Below are 24,272 nucleotides of genomic sequence, written 5' to 3'. Positions count from 1 at the left end.
GGAGGGACGAGCGTGTGCGGCGGCCGCTCCAGTCGATTCTGTTCGAGGACTGGAGGACGCTCGGCGCTCCCGGGAGGCGGAGGGCCCAGTCCTTCCCGGGCGTCGGCCCTTTCGGCCCCGCTGGTTCCCGCACGGCCCGCAGCGGCCTCTCCGCCGAGCGCGCCCTCGCCCCGCCGCGGCAGCCGCCCTGGAGCCTGCGCTGCCGTGTGGGCGTCTATCTCGGCTGCGCACCGGCGCCCGCTCCCCCACCGCCACTCCTGCCGCGGCGCAGATAAGGACGCGGCTGGCGGCTCGCGCGCGCCCGCGGGACCTCCCACTCGCGTCGCTCCTGGGGATTGGGGCGGACGCGGCGCTCCCCGAGCCCTCTGCGCGGCCGAGCCGGGGCCGTTTTGGTGAGTGGCTGGGGCGGGACACAGGACCCGGGGCTGGGGGGCGGAAGGACGCGGTGGATCGCTGGCCAGTGCAAAGACCTTGGAAAGCTACTGTGTTCAGACTTCTGGAAAGAAATCGTGGCCCCCGATGCCCCCACGCCGAATTTCTTCGGGACCTGGTAGTCAAACATCTGTTTGCACAGAAGTTGCCCCTAGTGTTCGGCCGTCTGTGACCCCCCCTCTCCTGACCCACAGTTGTCTTCCTGAAATGAGTAGCGAGCGCTTCCTTCCCTCTCTCTGGAGCATCCTTGGGCGCTCCTTTGCTTTTTTTTCTTGGTTTGGGGACCTTGAGAGAAACGGAAAATGCACATTCAGAAACAAGCGCTCTTTCTCTGCTCTCTGGGTGTTGCGCTCGGGGGCATCTGTGAAGTGTTTATGTTGTGCTGCGGATTAAACACGCTGACTGGAGACAGTCAGGGGTTCTTTGGCTGCAGCCTGCGGTGCCAAGGTGAAGCGCTGGATGTTCCCAGCTCTGGTTCGACTGTGTGGTTGACATTCTGGGTTGAATAATCAAGAAAGGTTTTGAAAGATAGGCGGTCGGGGAGGGGCCTTTCCCCAATGAATTAGTGGAGGGCAAAAATTCCGTATTTTAGAATCGCCTGTACTCTGCCCGCCCTTTTTTCTCCCGCAGATAAAAGGGCTGTGTGTTCCCCTGTCTGCTCTCCAAACCTGGCTTGCTCTGCCCCCGTTTGTCATCAGAAGGGTGTGGGCCAGCCCTTCCTGCTCCCACCTCATCTGTGACACAAGTCAGAAATGAAGGGGAAAGGTTTTCTGGCGGATTTTCCTTGGCGTTTACTTTTGGTTATTGTTGACCTAGAGGGTGAGTGAGCAGCTGAGCTACCGGGCCCCACTAACCCTCTTTCAGGAAAACGCTGAGCTCTGAACTGACTTTCAGGAACATGTTTTCCTCCGAAATATACTGTGAAATGAAACACATATTCTCTCTTCTTCCCTCCTGCTCACGCCCTTCATGTTTCTGACACCAAGAGCAAAGCAATGCTGGCTGTTGGGCTAGTGGGGCTTCTTTGAAGACCCTTATGAACATTCGTATTCTAAGACTTTCTGCTTGCCGATCAGCTAAAGGCTAAAGACATGGTCCCAGCATCCTCCTATTAAAAATTCACATAGTTAAAAGATGCTGTGTTGAGCTATAGCCTCTCTAGAGGGTCCATCACTCAGACACACCCCTGATGGCTCATGATCAGCACTCAGCCGGCTTGAAGAGTTCTCATCTTCAGAGCCTTACAGTGGCAGCTCTACATTTTACTCAGGGCTGAACCTTTGTCAGGCTTAGCAGCTGTCCTCCCTGCTGCTGAGGTCCCCAACCTGTAGGTGAGATGTTAAATACAAACCTGTCTCTGTCTGCCCTGGGGAGATTGATGGGACCTTTGACATTTTCCAGGCAGAGCCAAGGCTAATTCCATTGTCCCTCCTGGCAGTTGGCAGCTGTGAGAAACAGCAGTGTTTTCAGGGCTGTGACATTACCTGTGTGCTACCACACTTGGAGAGTATGCGTTTGCGTCTTTACTGTGGACCATCCCCTAGTAAATCAAATGCTCTTTATGTATCCTCTGTTTTCATATGTTATGAGACTCTGGAAAGGGTTAGAATGTCTGTCTGCACTCTCTTTTTCCTGTGTCTCTTTGACATTGGAAATCCTGCCCAAAGGGAAAGCCCTATCAAAGCCCTGTTGAAGCCGGTAGTAAAAGCATTAGCATCTTAGCTAATCATTGCTGGAGAATTTATTCATTAGGAGCTGCTGGGGGCCTAGGATCCTTATTTGTTAGCCTGGGAAAAAATTAGCCAGGCAACATACCAGTAACAGTGTTGTAAATTTTATTTTGTTCTTTCAACTTTTAAAAATAACTGCTTTCTCTAGATGGGGCACTGGTTAGAATTATGCCAGCGCCTAACTAACACATGCCACTTTTTACTTTGACAAGCCTTTATCTTGTCCTTCTTCTGTGCAATGCACAATACTCAAAAAGACTTGCATCCTTTGGAGCTTTGGTGATAGAAACTAGTGCTGGTGCACAACCTGAGTGTATGGGCTTTCTCACTCTTTAGTATCTCTGTACTTGCTGTATGAGGAGGTTTAATGGCACATCTGTGGATGGACTTATGCCGCACTGAGTTATTGCTTTCTAGGATGGAGACTTTTTAAGGTTATCGCCATTCTTAGCAGGAATAATCTGTAAACGAGTCAGCCTATCTGTAGTTGGAGGTGACTTGGAGGATTAACAACTCTTCAATACATGAGATATTTTATGTACAGAAGTATTTTAAACTATGCAAGGGTAAACTGCCAAGATTACCTGTGCAGTCTTGAAAAACAAAGAGTTCAAATGTAACTATAAACTGTAATTGACAATGAGTCATTGCTTAAGGGGTGCCAACTATGAAAACAGCCTGGTTATGCCCCTAATGGTAATTATGAAAACTCCTTTTAAAAGCCAGTTGCATCTCAAGTGAGCTGTAAGTTGGCTTGGATAAATCATTTCAGTTTTACTTTCTAAAAAATTACTTAGTGATGATGGCTACACAACACTGCAAATGTACTTAATGTCACTGATACACAATTATAAATGGTTAAAATGGTAAAAAAAAGAAAAATCCAGTTAGTAGCTGGCAGTGCTATCTTCTACCTGTATATAGTTTTCAAAAGTTAAATATTCAAATGTTTCATAAAAACATTTGTGCTTATAACTTATTTATTTATTTATGGGGGGGGCAGAGAGAGAATCTTAAGCAGGCTCCACCACCCCTAGCACAGAGCTGGACGTGGGGCTTGATCTCACAACCCAGTGATCATGACCTGAGCTGAAATCAAGAATCGGATGCTAACTGACTGAGCCACCCAGGCGCCCCTGTTCTTATAATTTAGAGATAATATAATATATAATCACTGCGTATTGAAGAAGGACAAACTTAGTAACTTAGAAAGCAAAGAATGGGACTGTTAAAGGCATTTTTCTACCAGCCAGGAACAACTTAGCATTTTATCCATAAACCCAATACATATTTTAAAGAAAATATAACACCTGTGAAAGTAAAGAGAAATCATATATACACATGACACTGGTTATTGTTAGTAACGAACTATGTACCAGGCATCTTAGAACATGTATTAGCTCGTTCATTCTTATGCAAAGCAATGAAACAATGTATCTTTATAGTATACATAAGGATGCTGAGACATAGGTTCAACAGCCTACCTCACCTCAGATTGCACATCTAAATAGTAGCAAACCTGAAATCTGAGGAAAAAACAGTCTATTTCTAGAGTCTCCACTCTTATTCCCAAGGCAATCCTGTCTTTTATACATGGTTCTGTGTAAGGCATTTCATAATATTTGAATTAGTGCTATCAGACAGTTTACTCCTGCACAACCCAGTATTATTTGACCACTGTGTGTCTGTAAGTGTGAGCTTCAACAGTGATGCTGTAAAAGGGTAATTACACTCAGAAGTCCAGTGTAAAAAAGCCTCTCCATGTGACCTGGAGGAAACAGTCCCCTTTTTACACTCCTACATAGTTGGGGAGCTCACTTCATCGCCTGCATGGAGTCCCTTCTACGTCCTTCGTTAATCTGGCCTTACATCTAAAGAAATGTGGTTGTTTTGACCTCTGTTTTCACATCAGGTCCATAACAACTCAGGACCAAAAACAAACATTTAAAGGCCAATAAAAACACAAGCCACCAATATAACTCAGTGACTGTGTGGATAAGGGATAGACCTGTGGCAGGTATGATGCGAGCAGCATATACTTGTGTGTATGTGTCTTCTCTGCTAATAGTATCACAGAAGAAGCTGAAGAGGTAGGCATGAAGTTCTGATTGTTTCTGAAGAGTGGCTTAATGAGAATCTAAAATGATAGCATTGGCAGCAATGAGAGAGGTCATGGAATGGATCCCAACCTCCTAGTTTTACAAAGGGCAAAACGGAAGTCTGGGAAGGTGAAGTGACTTGTCTACAATGTAAGCAGTAGGGGCGCCCGGGTGGCTCAGTGGGTTAAGCGTCTGCCTTCGACTCAGGTCATGATCCTGAAGTCCTGGGATCGAGCCCCACATCAGGCTCCCTGCTCAGCAGAGAGTCTGCTTCTCCCTCTTACCCTCCCCACCTTGTGCTCTCCCTCTTTCACTCTCTTTCTCAAATAAATAAATAAAATCTTTAAAAATAAATAAATAAAATGTAAGCAGTAAAGTTTGATTTAGAGCTACAACCTTTAAACATCTAGTGTTCTTTTCTCTATTGGCGGGGAGGCCACATCACCAAATGGAGCAGGAACATGGTGGCCCTGACTCTAGGGGAATGAGTTTGGTCGCTATTTTATCATTTCCAAATGCCCTGCCACTTCCATGCAAGACAAAGGATACCCTTTGACCAAGTGATTGGTAGGGGACATGTCCGTACAGGAGAAAGGCAGGGTCGTCCACTAATACCTAATGCTTCAGCCATTTGGGTAATTTCCCTAGGGGTTGGGTATCCATTGCCCAAAGAAAATGAGCCAGTTAGTGAACAAGTAGTTTATTCATAAACTGAGCAATACTTGCTGAACCTATAGCAGGTTCTCAGTCAATATGTGTTTTATTGATTAATGGAAGGTTTCCAAGTTGGGTTTGTTGGCTGCTCCTTTGGCAGCATTTCCAAGCAGTAAAATTTTGTTTGGTTCACATTTAGAAAAATATCAGTCCCATTTTTTGCTCTTTTGGATGTGTTTCCTCTCATTGATTGTAATACCCAGCCACTCCAGGAGGACTGGCACGAGGCTCTGAAGGGAAGAGCTAGCATTCAGATGTTTTCCTGTACCGATTTCAAGTTGTTTTATCTCTGTAGGTTTGGAAGATGACACACAGCACAGTTGCCTTTTTCTCTGGCAGCCGACCAGCGAGTGAAAAAGTATGACACAAGTTTGATGTTTGTGTCTGCTTCCCCAAGGCCAAGAAATTATCTCCTTAGAAGGCAACAGTACTATGCATGTTATGAATTGTGTCTCCTTGGTCAGCGATAAAGAAAATGGGACTACCACTGCGGTAGCTGGATTCATGATCGGGCAGACAGCACCGCCACCCCCTCCTCCTCCTCCTCCCCCCCCTCCACCATGTCCATATGCAGGGGAGGGATTTCCTCCCTTTCCTCCTCCTCCCCACCCACCGCCGCTCCCCGGGGGGCCTCCGCTCCCGCCTCCCCCTCCAGGACTACCCCCAGCTTCTCCCATGAATGGCTACAGCCACCTTGGTAAGAAAAAGCGGATGAGAAGCTTTTTTTGGAAGACCATTCCAGAGGAGCAAGTTCGCGGCAAAACCAACATCTGGACTTTGGCCGCCAGGCAGCAGCATCACTACCAAATTGATACAAAGACCATCGAGGAACTCTTTGGGCAGCAAGAAGATACTACTACCAAGTCTTCCCTTTCTAGGAGAGGAGGGACTTTAAATTCATCCTTCAGGGATGCTAGGGAAGAGGTAAGAACGGATCGGATCGGGGAGGGATAATCCTCCACACGCTGCATTGTTTTGTGTTTGGAAGGGTGTGTACGTTTCAGAACTTGCTAAAGCACTAAGTAAGATAATGTGTGTGTGCTCTGGAAATGATAGAAAGGGCCTTACATGATGAGCTTGAGCTGACTAGCAGAAAAGTGTAAGAAGCATGCATGCCACATCCTCCCAGACATCCCGGTGGATTATGACCTCACGCTGAGAACATGCTATGTGGGGCCATCGTTCTTTGGCCTCTCAGCACTGCCCTGTCTCCAGCAACATCTGCTGCGGTTTCCCCTGGTGGAGCAGTTCTGCCGAAGTCCATGTTATTAGTCTCTGTCGAAACAAAAACCTGAGTTCCTGAACTCAGCTAAGTGAGATTAACTGGAACTTTCTGAGACAAAATGTCCTTTGTTAAAGACACCCTTAACTAATATGCATCCTGAAGATTTTATCCCTATTTTTCCCTCTAGTTTTCCTTCCCTAAGTGTTAGGAGAGAGCCTTCATTCCTCTAAAGTGTGGCCATTGTGGAATAGAGATTTCCAGAGAGTTCAAAGCATAAAGCTAGTTTTAGGATTTTCTAGCAAGCATATTGCCAGTTAGCAATAAATGTCTTACACTGAGAACAAAGTAAAGCTGGCAGGTTATAAGAAGTTCACTGAAAGCATGGCTTCAGAGCTACCAATTACCATATATTATAGAAACTGAGTCAAAAATTGCATTTGAAAGTACTCTGTTTAGAAACAAAGTAAATTGAGAAACCTCTGCTTGCTAGCAGAAGTACTGAGGAAACTAGAGATTGAAAGGAAAGAATGTTGCCCACCAAAAAGAAAAAGTGGAGGGGGGGCAACAAGTGTATCATTTTTTAAATCTACTCTACAGAAGCAGAGAATATAGGTCAAAGATGGAGTGACTCAGGTAAGAGAGTGGTCAGGGCTCGGGGATGAGGTAGCAGCTCTCTGCATAATTGAATTCTCAAGCCCACACTATTGACCTCTTTTCTCTGTCTGCCTCAGGAGCAGGTTAACTCCTCTCCATGGATTCACTTGGGGGTCCTTGAAATTGGTGGTATGGTCCCCTTTTGAAATAGCCAAGAGTTTGTGAACTATAAAATGCGGAGAATGCTGGGATTAGAATTAAGTGTGAACTGTGAAATAAATCTGAGAGGAAGTCTTCAGGACAACCCCTCGGCCCTACCCTGCTGAACTTGGACTTTTCCTGTTCTTCCCTTTCTGCAGAGCCCTTTTATTTCTTAGCGGATCCTTTCAATATTGGAAGGAGCAAAAAGTCACTTCCTTAGTATCCTGGCCTTCGCCCCAGCTTCCAGCAGAGACCCCTTGCTGTACAGTAGGACGTTTCTCACCATTGTTTCCTAGTTCTCCCTACTTCATTTCAAGAATTTTGAAGGAAAGAGTGGATGGGTACAGTGGGAAGTTGAGCGCACCTCTCAAGGAACCACCCATAACAACCAGACGGGTGTCTAGCTTACCATGCTACTAGGGAGGCAGCTACCAGGTTAGAATGCGTGGCCTCCTTTATAGATGGGAGACACTTATTTTGGTGAACGATAATTCAAGGGGCTACAAGGAGCTTGCAGCTTTATGTCTGCTAATTCAAAAGCAGGTAAGAAGCACTCAGGGAGGGAAGTAGCAGGGGGTGTGGCATCTTGCCCCAACTACAGCCGAAGCAGAAATGTCCATGTCTAGGCCACATCTGAGTTTCAGGAATAAAAAGAGTCTTCCCCTCATCTCTCTCTACCCCCTCACCCTAGATAAGTCTTTACTTTTTTTTTTTCCTTTCACTTAAAAAATACCTGGAACCATAATTATTATTTTAAATTGTGATAGAATACACATTACATTTACCATCTTAACCGTTGTAAATGTACTGGTCAGTGTCATGAAGAGCACTCACATCGTCCTACAGCCATCACTACCATGCACCCACTGAAATCTCCCTGTCCTGCAAAATTGCAACTCTGGACCCACTCAGTCATAACTCCCCATTCCCTCCTTCCCTCAACCCCTGCCAACCACCCTTCTACTTTCTGTCTCTAAGAATTTAACCACTCTATGTGCCTTATGTAAGTGGAATCATATAGCATTTGTCTTTTTGTGACTGGAGCATTTCAGTTTGCATAATGTCATTAAGGTTCACCCATGTAGTATATGTCAGAATTTTAAGGCTGAATGATATTCCATTGTATATTTGTACCACATTTTGTTGATCTAGTCATCCATCGACGGATATTTGGGCTGCCTCCACCTTTTGGCTATTGTGAATATGGGCGTGTGAATATTTTTAACACTTATAGGTCCTAATCTGAGAGAAGCTGCTAGAAAGAAAAATTAAATCACCATGACTGTGTGTCATAAGATAATCTAACTTTTCAACGCTTTAGTACTCAGGTAGGATAAATAGGTTAGGTGGATGGATTTAAGGGTATATTAGGCAATATTGTCACATAACAGAGGGTTATCCAGAATTATTTTCAATTTCTCATGCTATCTCCAACATGGCTAGAAGTATTTTATATATATATATATATTTTTTTTTTTTTTTCGGTAAAAGAATACAGTACATGCTATTTTCTTCCCTCATTAGACTTTCTTCTAAGAAAATTACAACTCAGCAGAGTGATAGTTTCACAAGGTCCGGTAATAAGTCTTCAGTTTACTCAGAAGGAGTAAATGGAATCCAGGGTTGAAAGCACTAGTTCTCACCACCTGTCTGCGTGGAGTGGAGAATACACTAAACAGCATGTTTGGCAGAGGGACCCATCCTGAGCCTGAACACAGGCCATAATTCCAGAGGTTCAAACATGTCAGGGATCAGATAATGTCCCCTTGAAATACAATAACCTCCTGCAGAAATGGCCTGCCATTATGCGGTTGGCTCCTACTTTAAAGGGCTTATAAAGCATTACAAATTAGTTTTATTATATTCCAGACAAAGAAGTTGCTGGAAGATAAGGAAGAGCTGGGTTCAGGAATGGCTGAATTTAGGAAGAACAACACTCAAAAAAGTAAATTAGAACATTTAGTAAGGGGGAAGGGAGGAAAGGTTATGAAATATTACAATCCTTGTGTTTTTGTTACCTAAAAATTAACTTGAGGAGGCTACAAATGTTACAATAGTAATTAAACCATAATAAAGTAATTAGAAATAACAAAAATATATTACTGGGGATAATAATAAAAAGAGCTCTTTGCGGAGTTCACTGACCTCATCCCTGAGAAGTTCCCTGTCTGTCACCACTGCTCCCCAACCCCCTCAGAGTATTGCTCACACTGGTGGGTTGGGTCTGTACTTCTCTCCCTCTAGAATCTGAAATGTTCTTAAAGGGTGGGACAGTCTTAGCCAGTTGGTATCCTCCAAAGTAAATTAAAGGTAATTGAGCTGACAGAACTGAGCCAAGGGGGCAAAGGGAGTACTTACCAGTATGATAGATCAATATGATCAAAACTGGGATTGACAAAACACAAGATGAATGAGGCCTGAGGATGTATTATAAAACAAAGTGACTACAGTTGATAGCACTGTGTTGGATAATTGAAATTTGCTAAGAGAGTAGAACTTAAATGCTCTCACTGAAAAGGAGGAAACCAAGATAACATGAGGTGAGGGGAGGGGAATCCTTCCACCATGTTTACATATAGCAAATAAGCACGATGCACACCTTAAATATCTTACAGTTTTATTTGTTAATTATACCTCAATAAAAGTGAAATAAAAAAGGAAAAAGAAAACACATGAGATCGTTCAATATAATGTCTGTTTACAATTAACAATAATACTATATAAGAAATAACTAAAATTGCTTATTAGGAAAAGAGAGAGGAAAAAAGGAAGGATGGAAGGAAGATTGCTTTTATAAATTTCTGAGAAATAATATTCTCCCACACTAATTCAGGTTATCGGTTATTCTTTCTCAACTTTTGTTATGTTCTCAGTATGTTCTAGAATTCTGGGCATGCTCAATCCAGAACTACAGAACTAGATGAGTATTTGAAATACATTTGAAAGAAAAAAAAAACTTCAACTGGGTTTTTATTTTTTTCCCCCAAACCTAGGCTGGAACATTTCCCAATTGGCAGCCAACCAAAAATAAAAAGAAAATGAAAATGGGAAAAAAAAAATCAAAAAACATCAAAACCCAAAAGCTATGTCTATATAAGAGGATACGGGAAGATTTTTTAAGTTTTGCTTTTCCGAATTTGATGTAACATTGAAATAAGCACTACTTAGTGGTACTTAAGCAGTCCAGGAAGCCCTCTTTGGCATATTGAAACAAAAGTGGTTTAACAATTTCTTCTTCTATCTTGAGGACATGATGCTAAGTGAAATAAATCAGTTGCAAAAGGACAAATACTGTATGATTCCATTGATGTGAGGCTCCCCAGAATAGTCACATTCTTAGAGACGGAAAGTAGAAGGGTGGTTGGCAGGGGCTGAAGGAAGGAGGGAATGGGGAGTTATGACTTAATGGGTACAGAGCTGCAATTTTGCAAGAGGGCAAGAGTTCTGTGGGTGCATGGTGGTGACGGTTGTACCACAGTGTGAGTGCTCTTCATGACACTGACCATTTACAAATGGTTCAGGAAGGGGGGTCCTGGCTGGCTCAGTTGGTAGCATATGCAACTCTTGATCTCGGGGTCCTGAGTTGGAGCCCTATGTTGGGGGTAGAGATTACTTTACCAAAAAATGGTCGGGGTGCCTGGGTGGCTCAGTCGGTTAAGCGTCTGCCTTCAGCTCAGGTCATGATCCCAGGGTCCTGGGATCGAGCCCTGCATTGGGCTCTCTGCGAGGCAGGAAGCCTCCTTCTCCCTCTCCCACTCCCCCTGCTTGTGTTCCCTCTCTCCGCTGCGTCTCTCTGTCAAATAAATAAATAAAATCTTTGGGCGCCTGGGTGGCTCAGTTGGTTAAGCAACTGCCTTCAGCTCAGGTCATGATCCCAGGGTCCTGGGATCGAGCCCCACATCGGGCTCCCTGCTCCGCGGGAAGCCTGCTTCTCCCTCTCCCACTCCCCCTGCTTGTGTTCCCTCTCTCGCTGTGTCTCTCTCTGTCAAATAAATAAATAACATCTGTAAACAAACAAAACGGTTAAGATGGTAAATGTTAACGTGTATTTTACCACAACTAAAATGCAAAAGCTGTTTCTTCCTTGGAAGAATATGGGAGGCAGATTGTGTAGGGAATTGCTCATAGATGAATGTACAGGAATTGTAGAAGAAACGAGGAGCACTTAGAGTTGTGGTGGAGCCAGCCACAGCCTCTCCCAAGTGCTGCGGTCTCGGTGCTTCAGAGGGAGGCAGAAGGACCCTGGCCAGCCTCGCAGTCTGTGGGGACCCTGTTTCTCTAGCAGCGCCCGCCTCACATCCTAGTGGGAAGTCCTCAGTCGAGCATATGGCCTTGTATTTCATTCCCTCGTTCTCCAGGGCTGGCGTAACTCTTCAGTGGGCCTTTGATGGGAAAGCCTGTGAGCTCTACAGTAACCTGGCTGTTGTGACAGGCCCTGACTTCAGTGGGGATCCTGCCCCCCTATCCTGCGGTGCCCAGAAAAGTAGATTTTTGTGGATTGGAACTGGGGGGCAGGGAGAGAGCCGGGTTAGTTCATCCTTGTTCCTGAGGCTGGCTTTTGCAGCCTGCTCTGGATGATTCCAGAACACCGCCCAGTCCCCCATGCAGGGGTTCCTGAATTGCCCTGCTTTGAGATGACAAGCATTTGGGGAGTAAGATAAGCTAATTTGCATGTGAAACAATAACCCGCTTTAAAAAACTTTAACAAACACAGTGTTACGATGCTTTAGAAGGATAGAGTGTGACAGCCTGTGAGGAGGAGCCCGCTCGTGCACTAGGCAAATCTGAGGATGCCAGGAGAAGAGTGGGACTGTCCCTGGAATGCTGTCAGTTTTCCTGCTGTTTGGATGAGGCTCTGGGCTTTGTTTGCCCTGTAAGGTGCTCGGGGATGGCCAGCCTAGGTTTTTCCTTTGGGGTATTGCTGAATTCTCTTAAATTTCTTTTTAAGATTTTATTTATTTTTTTGTCAGAGAAAGCGCGAGAACAAGCAGGGGGAGCGGCAGTCAGAGGGAAGGGGGGAAGCAGGCTCCCCACTGAGCAGGGAGCCTGATGCAGATGCGGGGCTCTGCGGGGGGGCTCGATCCCAGGACCCTGGGATCATGACCTGAGCTGAAGGCAGACGCTTAACCGACTGAGCCACCCAGGCACCCCTGTCTTAAATTGGTGGCCAGTTTCTGAAGCTTTGCTTCAAGCGGTGGAGGCAGCCACTACCCCAGGCTGTGGCTTCTCCCCTGTGTCAAGGGCATAATGGCAGCTCCTGAAGGCTGTCTCAGCTGTGAGAACATGATTTCTATCCATCATCCCACACAGACAGCCCTGGAATCACTAGGGGACTTGGCCAGGCCCTATGGGTGGCTTTCTATAGATCTGCCCCCATTCCTTGAGTGGATACCAGCCCGAGGCTGGTGGGAGAACACTGCCGCTTGTCTATACCCTAGCAATATTAAAACTCACAGGAACTAGAGAAGGAACCCGAGAGACCCAGGCTAGCATTTCAGGTCCCGTGTTGCTTTGGGAAACGGATAACATGACATCGCTGAGGCTTGGTTTCCTTATCTGTGAAATAGGAATAATAAGAGTAATTTCTCCATCACTTTTCCAGGGGCACCAAGTGTCAGGGGGTTAGGGGTGGAGCTTGGAGTTGGGGGCAGGAGAGGGTGCTGCCATCCAGGGTCAAATGGAGTAAGAAGTGGTGATTTAATGCGAGAAATAGAAAAGAAGTTTTTTCCTCATTCTGGGTAGAAGTGAGTGCCAAGGAAGTTCTTTGGATATGTATATCGCTATATCGATATACATGTTCTTACTTGTGGCTTTTTAATTGATGAATTATACACTTGTTTTCTGTTGTACTAAATTTAGATTCCTCTGTTTCCTATGAGCTTTCCTCTTTAAAGGGTGTTAGGTTTGACAGGTTTTATTCTCGCCCCGTCTTCTCCCCTCCGTTCACACTGAACTTGAACTGCATCCCTGGGTAGGATTCCAATAAGGAGCCTGCCCTGTTTGCTTGTGAGTTTATTTTATGCCTGGTAGGTGATTGCACGAACATGAAATAGACCTCTAGGATAGTAAATAATGTGATTGTTTAAGATTAACTTTCAAAAGAAGACAGCCATACTCTTGTAAAAATTTAACCTTATAGCCAGGAAGTGCCATTAAATTTGGTTAACAGTTCTTACTGCAGCTTATAAACTTACAAGCAGGCCTAGAGAACAGGAACTTAATCTGAAACCTGATTCGCTTTTGTTCACAAATGAATCACATACATTTGGAAAGGAAGAGAATCATAACAACATTCCTGTTTTAGCTAGTCTCCCTTTACCAAAAAACAGATGAGAAAAAACCTGTGGCAGTTTTAAGGTGATCTTTCCTCCATGCATCTTGGATGTTCCCTTCCAGAGAAATGGCTTCTGTATGTATGTTTGTATTTATTTATTTATTTATTTATTAAGATTTTATTTATTTGAGAGAGTGAGAATGAGAGAGAGAGCACAAGGGGATAAGGGGTAGAGGAAAAAGCAGACTCCCTGCTGAGCAGGGAGCCCAATGCTGGGCTCATTCCTGGAACCCTGGGGTCATGACCTGAGCTGAAGGCAGACTCTTAATCGACTGAGCCACCCAGACGCCCTGGCTTCTGTATTTAATAACAACATCCTCCCCACCCCCTGCCCAAAAAAGGTTCTGTCTAATTTCTAGTCTGATAAAACCCTGCCCAGTTACTAATTTTGAACAGGTAAAACCTATTGCAGCCCAAATCTGGGTTTTGACAGTATATTAGAATGGTACCATATTTCATTAAATCGAAGCTGCTGTGCATTGTCAGATACATCCTGATTGTAGAGATGTTAATATGCATCTTAGACTTGGTGAAATACAGCACAAGAGTTTTCCTTTTTAAATTCCAGGTAAATTGGGCGCCTGGGTGGCTCAGTCGTTAAGCGTCTGCCTTCAGCTCAGGTCATGATCCCAGAGTCCTGGGATCGAGCCCCGCATCGGGCTCCCTGCTCCGCGGGAAGCCTGCTTCTCCCTCTCGCACTCCCCCTGCTTGTGTTCCCTCTCCCGCTGTGTCTCTCTCTGTCAAATAAATGAAATCTTTAAAAATAAATAAATAAATAAATTCCAAGTAAATAAAACGTAGGAAACTTTCTTACCTCCCCCTGAAGGACGATATATGAAGGACATATATTCTTTCTCAATGAAAAGAAATTTATCTTTTAGAAAAAAATTAATTTTATTACATTTCTTAAAATAACAGTACTGGTCCTTCTGCATCCCTAAAGCAGAGCTTGGGACTCTGCAATATCTTGAGTTATTTTTTTGCTTTCTTAGTTCAACTCTCATATAATCTAGCTATGCTAACACACCTGTTTTTCAAATTTGGGCTTTTAAATGAAGGCTATATTATTCTAAGACGAAATAGCTAAATTAAAAAAATTTTAATATACGTTGTTCATTAAAAATTATGTAAGATTAGGGGCACCTAGGTGGCTCAGTTGGTTAAGTATCTGACTCTTGGTTTCAGCTCAGGTCATGATGTCAGGGTCTTGAAATCGAGCCTGGAGTCAGGCTCTGCCCTGAACATGGAGCCTTCTTAGGATTCTCTCTCTCCCTCTGCCCCTCCCCCAGCTCATGCACACACACCTTCCCTCTCTCTCAAAAAAAAAAAAGTTACATAAGATTAAAATAGATATGTATAGTTATTATAGTTAAGTAAATAGATCATTGCAGGAAGTTTGGGGAGATGATAATATTTTAATATTTGCAAAACTGTGTTAGGTATATCGATTAATAACCAGATTTACATACTGGAAGTTATTCTCTTGTAAATTAGTGTTGTATTTTGATAGGTTTTAATTCTCTTCTTCCCTCCAAGTCTTCTAATTTGTAATAGCCTTATGTGTGTCTGTTTTTTTCCAGATTACTGTCTTGGACGCAAAACGGAGCATGAACATTGGGATATTTCTTAAGCAATTTAAGAAGTAAGGTTTTTGCACGCATTTGCAACTTTAGGCATATCCACGCTGTCAGCATCAGTCTGTGGGTGTGGCTGAGCTGAAAATTCAGCTCCTAATATGAGCAAAAGCCATTCCTCATCCCTACCTATCCTCCTCCGGCACACGACGTGATGAGTGTGCAAGCGCCTGTCGCTCTCTGCTGTTTTCCTGTGTGAAAGCATACCCTGCGTGAAGGCTTGAAGTATAGGCAGGGTTGCCTCAGAGTGTCTGCTCAAGCCTGTCATGCCAGGGAATTTATAAATTCATCTGTAATGTTGCCCCTCAGTGGAGGGTGGACTGGTCAGAAGACAGTGGTGAAATGCCAGTATTCTAAAGTGGAAAGGAGAGGCTCTCCAGAGTTCCGTGTGACCAAAGGGGATTGCTTTTCTTCTCCCAGAGAAGACTCCCATGGTTGCTGCCACTTTCAGCTTTTCTGGGATGCCCAAGGATGGGCTTCTGGGTGAACGGGCCTCTGGGTGGTGTGTCAGGATCCCCACTTTCCCTGGCACTGGGGCTCCTGTGATCACTGACAAAGCACATCCCCCAGACTGGGAAGAAGGTGGGTTGGAAAAAGGGTAGAGGTGATTTGTTTTAGTTTCCACTGACTTGTGTTTCTTTGGCACTCCAACAAACGTAAAGTGGAATCTAATTAATTGTCTTTTCAAGGTCTCCTCAGTCCATTGTCGAAGATATTCATCAAGGAAAGAGTGAACATTACGGATCAGAGACCTTGCGAGAATTTCTTAAGCTTTTGCCGGAGTCAGAGGAGGTAAGGAATTTGGCACAGGAGTTTTAGATGTTAGGAGCAATGATCAAAGCTCAATATTTTTCAGAGTGTCAAAACTCACATGGGAAGGGCACTCTGCTACCCAAAGCCAGAGTCTTCCCACATACAAGTAAAAAAGTGACCTAGTATAAATTGTGGAGTTAGGGAACCTAGGTTTAAATTGGAGCTGTCCCCTTGCTTGGGCAAATTTCCTAACTCCAGTGAACTTAGTGTCCACACCTGTATAGTGAGGGTGTGGGTGCCTGCCTCACCGGATTGCCAGGAGGCTGAAACCCTAGTTATGCATCGAGGATGGTACCTGGCACATGGGACCTCAATAAACTTTGGTTTCCTTTTCCATTACCAGTGATGGTTTTTGCCGAGGCTGCACCCAGGTTATTTTATAAATATGTATACTTTTTATACATAACAATAAAAGGAAACCACTTCTGGATAAAATGCTCTAAAATTTTGGAGAGGTAGGTAAACTGTTAAGAAACGTTGTGTCTGGAAGTGACTTAAAGGTGAAAATTGCTGTGATAGCCATGTAGTACCGCAATATGGGTATTGATCTTTTTTTTTTGGACTGAATTAACTGAACCGTGGAATGGTTGGGAGCTTGATAGGAAAAAAAAAAAACATAGGAAAAACAATTTTATAAAGCTTTATAAAATTGTGGGGCGCCTGGGTGGCTCAGTTGGTTAAGCGTCTGCCTTCGGCTCAGGTCATGGTCCCAGGGTCCTGGGATCGAGCCCCGCATCGGGCTCCCTGCTCCACAGGAAGCCTGCTTCTCCCTCCCCCACTCCTCCTGCTTGTGTTCCCTCTCTCGCTGTGTCTCTCTCTGTCAAATAAATAAATAAAATCTTAAAAAAAAAAAACCTTATAAAATTGTAATATTGCCTTTTATTTCTGAAGAAGGGGGCCCTGAAAAAATTCAGTAAGAAATTACATGAATATATGTGCTTGTGAACATTTGAATAATGTAGAATCTTACAGTTAAGTTATCCTTTTACCCACACTGCTGGTTCCTCTCTTCCCCATCCCACTCCTCTTCCCACACAGAATTTATGGAATTTGACTTTAGTGCCATAAATAACAAGAGGGGAATATATCTGTACTTTTTCTTTTATGTCAATCAGTGATAAACTTGCAATGCCAACTCAAGGGTCTTACTAGGTAACTTGAGTATTCTGGGTGTATTTGAGGAGCTGAACCTCTCTCTATGTCAGGTTTTCTGTTTGCAAATTAAGTGTAATTTACCTAAGCCAAGATTAATTACCAGCATTTATTAATGATAGTAAAGGGTCCTAAAGTCTTGAGGGAAACGTACATCAAATCCTGATTTACCCTGGATCTTATACACTGAACAGTCCCTTAGTCTTTTTTAATGTAGAGAATGAGAGTTTCAAAAATCTTTAATTAGGATGGGTAGGGTTTAATTAATTTGGATTTTAAAAAGATTGAGTTGTTGAAATCTTATTCCTTTTTGGGCTTTTTTTTTTTTTTAAAGATTTTATTTATGTGGGGCTCAATCCCAGGACCCTGGGATCATGACCTGAACCGAAGGCAGACGCTTAAGGACTGAGCCACCAGGCGGCCTGTGAAAAGCTCTAAAATTCTAACTAAAGGGAGGCTAGGCGGGGGAGAAGCTGCCAGCTTCATACCATGGTAAAGAGGTGGGACAGTAAGGACGGGTTTTCCTAATATCTTCATTTCTAATTTTAAATTCAGAGGTGATTGGAGAACGCAAAGCCTGTGGGAGACTCGGGGATTTTTCAGAGAAGCAACTTAGCTGTCAAGCCTCCCATGATGTTGAGTTGTGGGGGGGGGGGGAGCATAATTCAAAGGGGGGATGTTAAGGGCAAGATGACTGAAACCCACCTGAGCACTGTCCGGCGGCCGGAGGCATTCACTCTCCCCCAGACAGTTAGCCGGTCCCGGAGACAGTGTCCTGCTGGGATGAGACGGAGCCCTGAGACCCTGCGCTGCGTCCCAGCCACTGAGCCAGGCACAGCTGCCTCTCCTGTCACCCTCCTGCTGCAGGGTCATCCTCAGCCTGAATATCCGACAAGCTTGGTCACACTTCTTCTTGTTTACATTACCAGCTCTGGGCTTCAGTTCACCACACCCTCCACACTCAGCTGGGAGCTTCCTTCAGCAGGAACACCCTGACAGTCCCCAGGGCTTCTTGGCGCCCCTCCCGAAACCACTGTGGGGATCTGTGCTAGCAGAGGGCGTCTCGGTGCGGGCCAAAACCACCTCATGACAGATGCCTGCTGCAAAGGCCCCCTGACCTTGCCACGAGCGCCACGTGGCCCCTGGCACCGCCTGGATCAGGGCCGGCCCCTGAGTCTTGGGTAGAGGGTGGAGGATGGGGATGAGGCCAAGGAGGAGCCAGGGCCAAGTGAGAGAGGTTTCGGAATGTGGCAGAAATATGTTAATAAATGCACAAGTGTCTGCGTAACTGCATGTTGCTAAGCCTGTGGTGTAATGTTCTGTGCTCATTTTTAGCACAGGAAGGGACTAAACATCTATGGAGTGTTGTCCCTGTGTTGCAGGCGCTGGGCAGGGCAGAATCCAGCCGAGCGAGATAATGTGTTCAAGTGTGTAGCCCAGTGCCTGGCACGTAGAAAGTCACTCAGTCATAGCTCTGATGATTTGGGGTGCCTTTTGCATTGAGTCCTCCCAGCCACATCGTCAGATACTCCTTATGGTACAGATGGGAAACAGGCTCACACAGGTTCGCTAGAACTCCTCTCACGTGTCCCTCCTGGTCGATAGGCCAGAGAGGAAGGTGGATTTGCACATGATTCGCCTGACCCCAGAACAGTTCCTTCTGCTGCACCCCCACTGCATCCCTTTGAGGAAGGAAGGGCAAAGGTTCTCAAAACCCCACCTCGCACTGCGCGGCCTTCCTCCCAGCCTTTTCATCACTCCTGCTGCAGAGCAGAGCACCGGCGTGACTGTCGCTGGAGTGATACCGTAATCTTATCAGCATGTTGAAAAATAGGAGCGGAAACAGCCCTTTTTGGTCGTGCGTTCTCAGCTGACAAGCCAGCAGAAGGTTAATTTGTTTTCAGGATTTCTCTGCCCTTCCCCACAAATCACTGATCTGGCGTGTTTGTTCATCTTGCTTTCAACTCACACTTAAAACTTGCAGAGGAAGAAGACAGACCCAGAAATAAAAGCCCTGGGAGGGGGTTCTTTGCCCTGAAAAGTATTCCTGTGGTCAGAGAGGGACAAGGGAGAGGTTGGCATAGGAGCCGGGTGGATGGTGGAAGGGAGCCCCGACGCAGCCCACAAGCCCTTCCTCCGTTGGGGCTGGGGCCCCATCCCTGCATCACTGTCAGGCATAGAGGGCTGGAAGGTGGTAGAAGTTTTCTGTTCTCTCTGGCAGCTGGTTGGTGGCCGCCTCTGACATTTTTATCACCTCATCCCAACCTTCTATGCCAACTCTGCCCCTGGGGGGTGGGGTGGGGAGAATGACCGGGAGGAAGCCCCAGGGTCTTCCCTTGGGGTGAGTCTGTTGGTGGGAAATCTTGCTATTTCCAGGCCATGTGAGTGGAATTAGATGGGATGAAGGAGGTCTGTCTGCCCTTTGGAATGTATGAGTCTTAAGGAGCATGCTGTTTGCTATTAGGACAGAAACTGGGCACAGCCAGGTCGTAATGAGAGTCACTTGGCTCAGCCAACAAAATTATGCCTAACAGTGTGTGATAAATGCTTTTTGATGATGACGAGAATGCACAGTAATTATAGGGTTTGTTCACCTCTCTTTTTTTTTACCTCCTTACCACTGTGAAGGTACCATAATCCTTCTTAATGAACGCAAGTCTCATTTTGAAATGGAATTAAGAACTGTATACACGGCGTTTAAATTAAATACTGTCTTTCCATCACCATTCTCTTGAACTCCATAAACATTTCTAGCTCTTTATGTAAGTGAAGGAGATTAATCATTGTTCAGTTACAGTTGAGCACATGTTTAATGGAAATACCTACCAAGTTTATTTAGCATGACCTATTCTATATGCTTTAGTCAGAAAACTGTGCTGTTATTTTCAGAAGCTTTGCACATGCTGCAGAGATGGTCTTCTAAAAGGCTACAACCTCACTCTGCCCCTTTCCATATATAGTGAATTGCTAAACTCTAGTTCAGAAGGGATCAGGATTCATCCTATGGTTTTCTCTGTTCAGCAGCCAAGGCACCGATTTGGGTTTAGCTAAACCAAAAATTCCATCTGCCCTTAAATTGAGTATGACTAAAAATAGTAAATTCAGTTTAGGGCCCTAGAGGTAGGGGAAGTAATGCAATTCTATAAATGGCTGCTTTCTGCCCATTTAAAAAAAAATGTAGTCTTAAGCATCAGACTTAAGTCTTGGGTATGCATCTGCACTGTGACATTTTGTATTTTCAGGTAGTTGATATAGATACTTCGGATCTTTGCAAATATTCCCTCCTCTGTTTTTGAACTATCATTTCCTATTTTCAAGACACTGAAAAGTCATGCTATTTTTATGGGCACCCGCCATAATCCTGGGGATGGAAGAGAGTAAGCTTTATAAAGGTAATGAAAGATGGTAAGTGCTCATTGGCAAGAGTTAGCTGCAGAGGTAGGCTGTCTACTCGTAGTCCCAAGGTTCGATTTACCATAAAGTGTTTTAGTTGGAAGACGCTCTATGCCAGTGGATGTAGAAAAGTTTCTGCCATTGGGCCAGTCCAGTTCTCTGTGTGAGGGAGGCACTGATTTGCTCTGATGCAGTTTGAGAACTTTCTCTTTGCTTCCATCCCCACCTACTAGCTGTTTGGCTATATTCCTGTGTCAGAACTCTTTCATTTCTCTTGGCTACGGTTGAAGGAGTAACTTTTAGTTGAGTTTAATTTTTTACAAGAGTAATACATGTTCATTGTAAACATTTTAGGAAATAAAAATGAGCAGCAGAAGAAAATAATAGTCCCTGTAATCCTATCACCTCGTGCGGGTGGGGCCTTCTAGTCTTTTTCCCCACACCTGTGGTGTGTGCATGGAGGGTGGGCCGGGGAGGGGGGGGCGGGTATAGTGGACGCTTCTTTTAAAATTTCTAGGAATGGGATCTGACCATACATCCTGTTTTATTACCTGATCTTTTTCATAGGGGGAGGTCTTGACATTGACCCATCAGCTGCTTGAGCCATTTTCCTTTTTCTCTGCCGCTGGAGAGAGCCAATGTGTCCATGCCTCAGCACACAGTAGCCCCTTGCTGTAAGGCTATTCTGTGTGGAGGGGGACTTGGCCAGAGAAAGGTCTGTTAGCCCTCCCCCAGTCTGAGAACTTTATGTCCAAACTACCCAAAATATTAAGATTTTTTTCATTAGGGACCTAGAGGACCATGTTATAATGACGACCCAGTGTCCTCTTTCTTCTCCCAGTGATCTCCCTTCCAGATTATAACTTACAGAAAATTCTCATCCTTAGAACCGACCCTTTGGTAACCTCCCTGAGGAGTCCTGTGGCTCCAGTTCTCTGGTTTGATGGAGGTTATTTATACCCACACACATGACACAGCTCTTCTCCCTCTCATTTGTTTGGTTTTTCTTCTTTCAAAAAACATAGTAGATGCGATGATTTCCTTCTCTGTCTTTTCTTGGGTCTACATTTTTATTAATTTGAATTTGGCACTGGAATCTTACTTTCTTACAGGGATTCTAAGAGGACATTTAAAATAATGTTACATTTTAATCACAAGTTATTTTTTTTCTCTACCCTCTTTTCTGTTTGGCTTTTAGATAAAGAAATTGAAAACATTTAGTGGAGATGTGTCCAAGCTGTCCCTGGCAGACTCCTTTCTACACTACTTGATTCAGGTGCCAAAGTAAGGATCGTCCATCACAGCTCTTTACAGAGGAAAGTTTTAAAATCAGTGACCTCAAACGCTACAGTTTTACTTTTTATTTTTCAGCTATTCACTTCGGATTGAAGCCATGGTGCTAAAGAAGGAATTTTTACCTTCTTGTTCTTCTCTGTACACAGACATAACAATTCTGAGAACTGCTACAAAAGGTAAGTGAACACATGATGCTTCATGGAATTTGTTTTTATTAACCTTAGTGGTAGCACTTTAATTTTTATTCTTTTTTGTAAGCATTCTTCTCCTGATTTTTGAAATTAATTTATTTTTTAATTCCAGTATAGTTAACACACAGAGTTATCTTAGTCTCAGGTGTACAATATAGTGACTCAACAGTTTGACCCAGCACTCAGTGCTCATCAAGGGAAGTGCGCTCTTCATCCCCATCACCTGTTTCCCCCAGCCTCCCACCCACCTCGCCTCTGGTAACCACCAGTTTGTTCTCTGGAGTTAAGCCTGGTTTTTTGTCTGTCTCTTTTTTTCTGTGTTTTTGTTTCTTAAATTCCACATAGGAGCAAAATCATATAGAATTTGTCTTTCTCTGACTGACTTATTTCACTTAGCATTATACCGTCTAGATCCATCCATATTGCTGCAAATGGCAAGATTTCATTCTTTTTTATGGCTGAATATTGTTCCATTGTGTATCTACACCACATCTTCTTTATCCATCCATCTATTGATGGATACTTGGGTTGCTTCCATATTTTGGCTACTGTAAATAATGCCCCAATAAACATAGGGGTGCATGTATCCCCTTGAGTTAGTGTTTTCATATATTTTGAGTAAATACCCAGTAATGGAATTACTGGATCATGTGGTAATTCTATTTTTAATTTTTTGAGAAACTGTTTTCCATAGTGGCTGTACTAGTTTGGTAGCAGTTTCTTAAAAAAAAAAAACACAAAAGTATTCAATTGAAATGAGAAATGCAAAGTCCTAAATCTGATGCACCCTAAAAAGGGAAAAGAGATATTACCCAGGATGACAATTAAGGCTTATTTCCATTTACTTTCCTCCTTAATTAATCGATTAATTGACCAATTCATTAGTTAGTATATTATCTTCCCATAAAAGAAGATTTCTTTCATCCCAAGCTTCAGAGTAGACCTTGCTGGTTGCAGCTCGCTCTTGCTCCTCTCCTAGGTCAGCTTTCCGGATGCATGCAGTGTGTGTAGTATCTGTGTGTGTGTGTGTGTGTGCGTGCGTGTGTGCATGCGCACGCTCAAAACCTGGGCACTTAGGCCAGCTGCATCCTTCCTCCATCCTCTGGCCTCTGGTGTCCAGGGCCTGCTTTTCCAGCACCGTCCCTCCTTCCTCCTGACTCTTCCTGGGCATCTTCAGTGTGACCTTCTGCAGGTTCCTGATGGTTCTGCTCTGTGTCTTCTCCCACTTGCTTCCCCTCAAGACTCTAATTCCTGGTGGGCTGTTTACATTTGAGAGGGGCGAGTGGGTCATCTCCATTTCTTTGAATGACTTGCTTGCCTCCTCAGAGTTGCTCTCCTGTCTCCTTCCATAGTGCTGGAGTTTTATCCTCAGGCGTTTCGGACGCTGAGCAAGCAGGCCTAGCACACTTGTGGGCGCTCCTCATCGCCAAGGCAGAGTCTCTGGCGTTCCCCAACCCTCACATTTTCCAGGGTTTTCAGCGCCAGCCTGATTTCCTCTGGGTGGTTTTCTGGATTTCTAGTTATTGCAGAGCTGTTGATTCGTATTTGATTTTCCTGTTTAGTTGCTCTGGCCCGTGTTGAGACAAAGTTTTGCTCTTCAGCCCATCGTATTTTCTTCAGTTTAGAGAGGAGACTAAGAATTAAGGGCAATTTTTCTTCTTTCAGTAGGGAGGCCTTTTAACATTTCTTCCTACACACACCAGGGCTATTGCAGCAGCTTTGGAAGGGCCATCCCTCCTGTTCACGTTGAGATGGAATAGTTTTTGTATTGAGCCATGCAAATTCATGGGCATGGTGGAAACGTTTCTTATCTGGTTAACCTTCAAATACTGGCCTTCTTAGATAACATAATGCAGGCAGTGATCCAAATGTAATTTTTTGAAAGTAATACCACACTTAATGGAGAATATGAACTTAAAAAAATCGTGGGTAGCTTTTTATTATCTATATATACTATAATTTTAATAATCATCAAAATTCACTTTTAGCTTTTGAAATACATTAACAATTTTTAACATTGTTAATTTGCATAGATGTGTGTACAAGAGCTTCTATGTTTAAAGAACTAGTTTAAAGATATATTACAATGATAAGCTCCGTTACAACCTTTAAGCCAATCCAAATGAAATGTATAGTTTTGAATAAAATGGACAGAGTCTCTGGGTTCCTGGCCCCTAAGGGTTAGTGCTTTGCAAGTTATTTACATGTCCTCCCAGCCTGTTTATTTTTTATCTCCTCATGGCTCGTGGACTAAGCAAAATGTTGCTCTCTGTTAGTTTTCATATTCTATAAATATAATCTCAAAGGCTAGTGGAGATAGAGGAAAAAAAATAAAGAATGGCTGACAAAAAGCTTGCTCCTCTAACACAGTGTGCTGCTTTTCATAAGGCCTTTGCATTTTCCACTCCTTGAAAATTTTCCTTATTGAAGTATTTTGTGATATATTGAAGCATCATACATATTG

At 44.1% G+C, this 24,272-nt stretch overlaps 1 protein-coding gene across 2 annotated transcripts in view; it reads left to right on the top strand.

Annotated features, from left to right (window-relative positions):
• FHDC1 (FH2 domain containing 1) overlaps window positions 1–24,272 on the top strand; it is a 45,788-nt gene that overhangs the window by 6,411 nt on the left and 15,105 nt on the right. The window contains exons 1-6 of one of the 2 annotated variants that reach the window (XM_081811758.1): window positions 33–392; window positions 5,271–5,899; window positions 14,910–14,971; window positions 15,653–15,755; window positions 21,520–21,605; window positions 21,693–21,793. In XM_081811758.1, the coding sequence (XP_081667884.1) occupies window positions 5,408–5,899; window positions 14,910–14,971; window positions 15,653–15,755; window positions 21,520–21,605; window positions 21,693–21,793 (844 nt within the window). In that variant the 5' untranslated portion in view covers window positions 33–392; window positions 5,271–5,407. Of the gene's footprint in view, window positions 1–32; window positions 393–5,270; window positions 5,900–14,909; window positions 14,972–15,652; window positions 15,756–21,519; window positions 21,606–21,692; window positions 21,794–24,272 lie in introns of those variants that run through there. The other variant, XM_081811757.1, reaches the window with a different exon arrangement.

The sequence above is a fragment of the Leptonychotes weddellii genome, chromosome 2 (assembly GCF_054177405.1).
Source record: "Leptonychotes weddellii isolate Sample4059 chromosome 2, ASM5417740v2, whole genome shotgun sequence".
NCBI lineage: Eukaryota > Metazoa > Chordata > Mammalia > Carnivora > Phocidae > Leptonychotes > Leptonychotes weddellii.
This window is presented reverse-complemented; position numbering and strand designations above follow the sequence as displayed.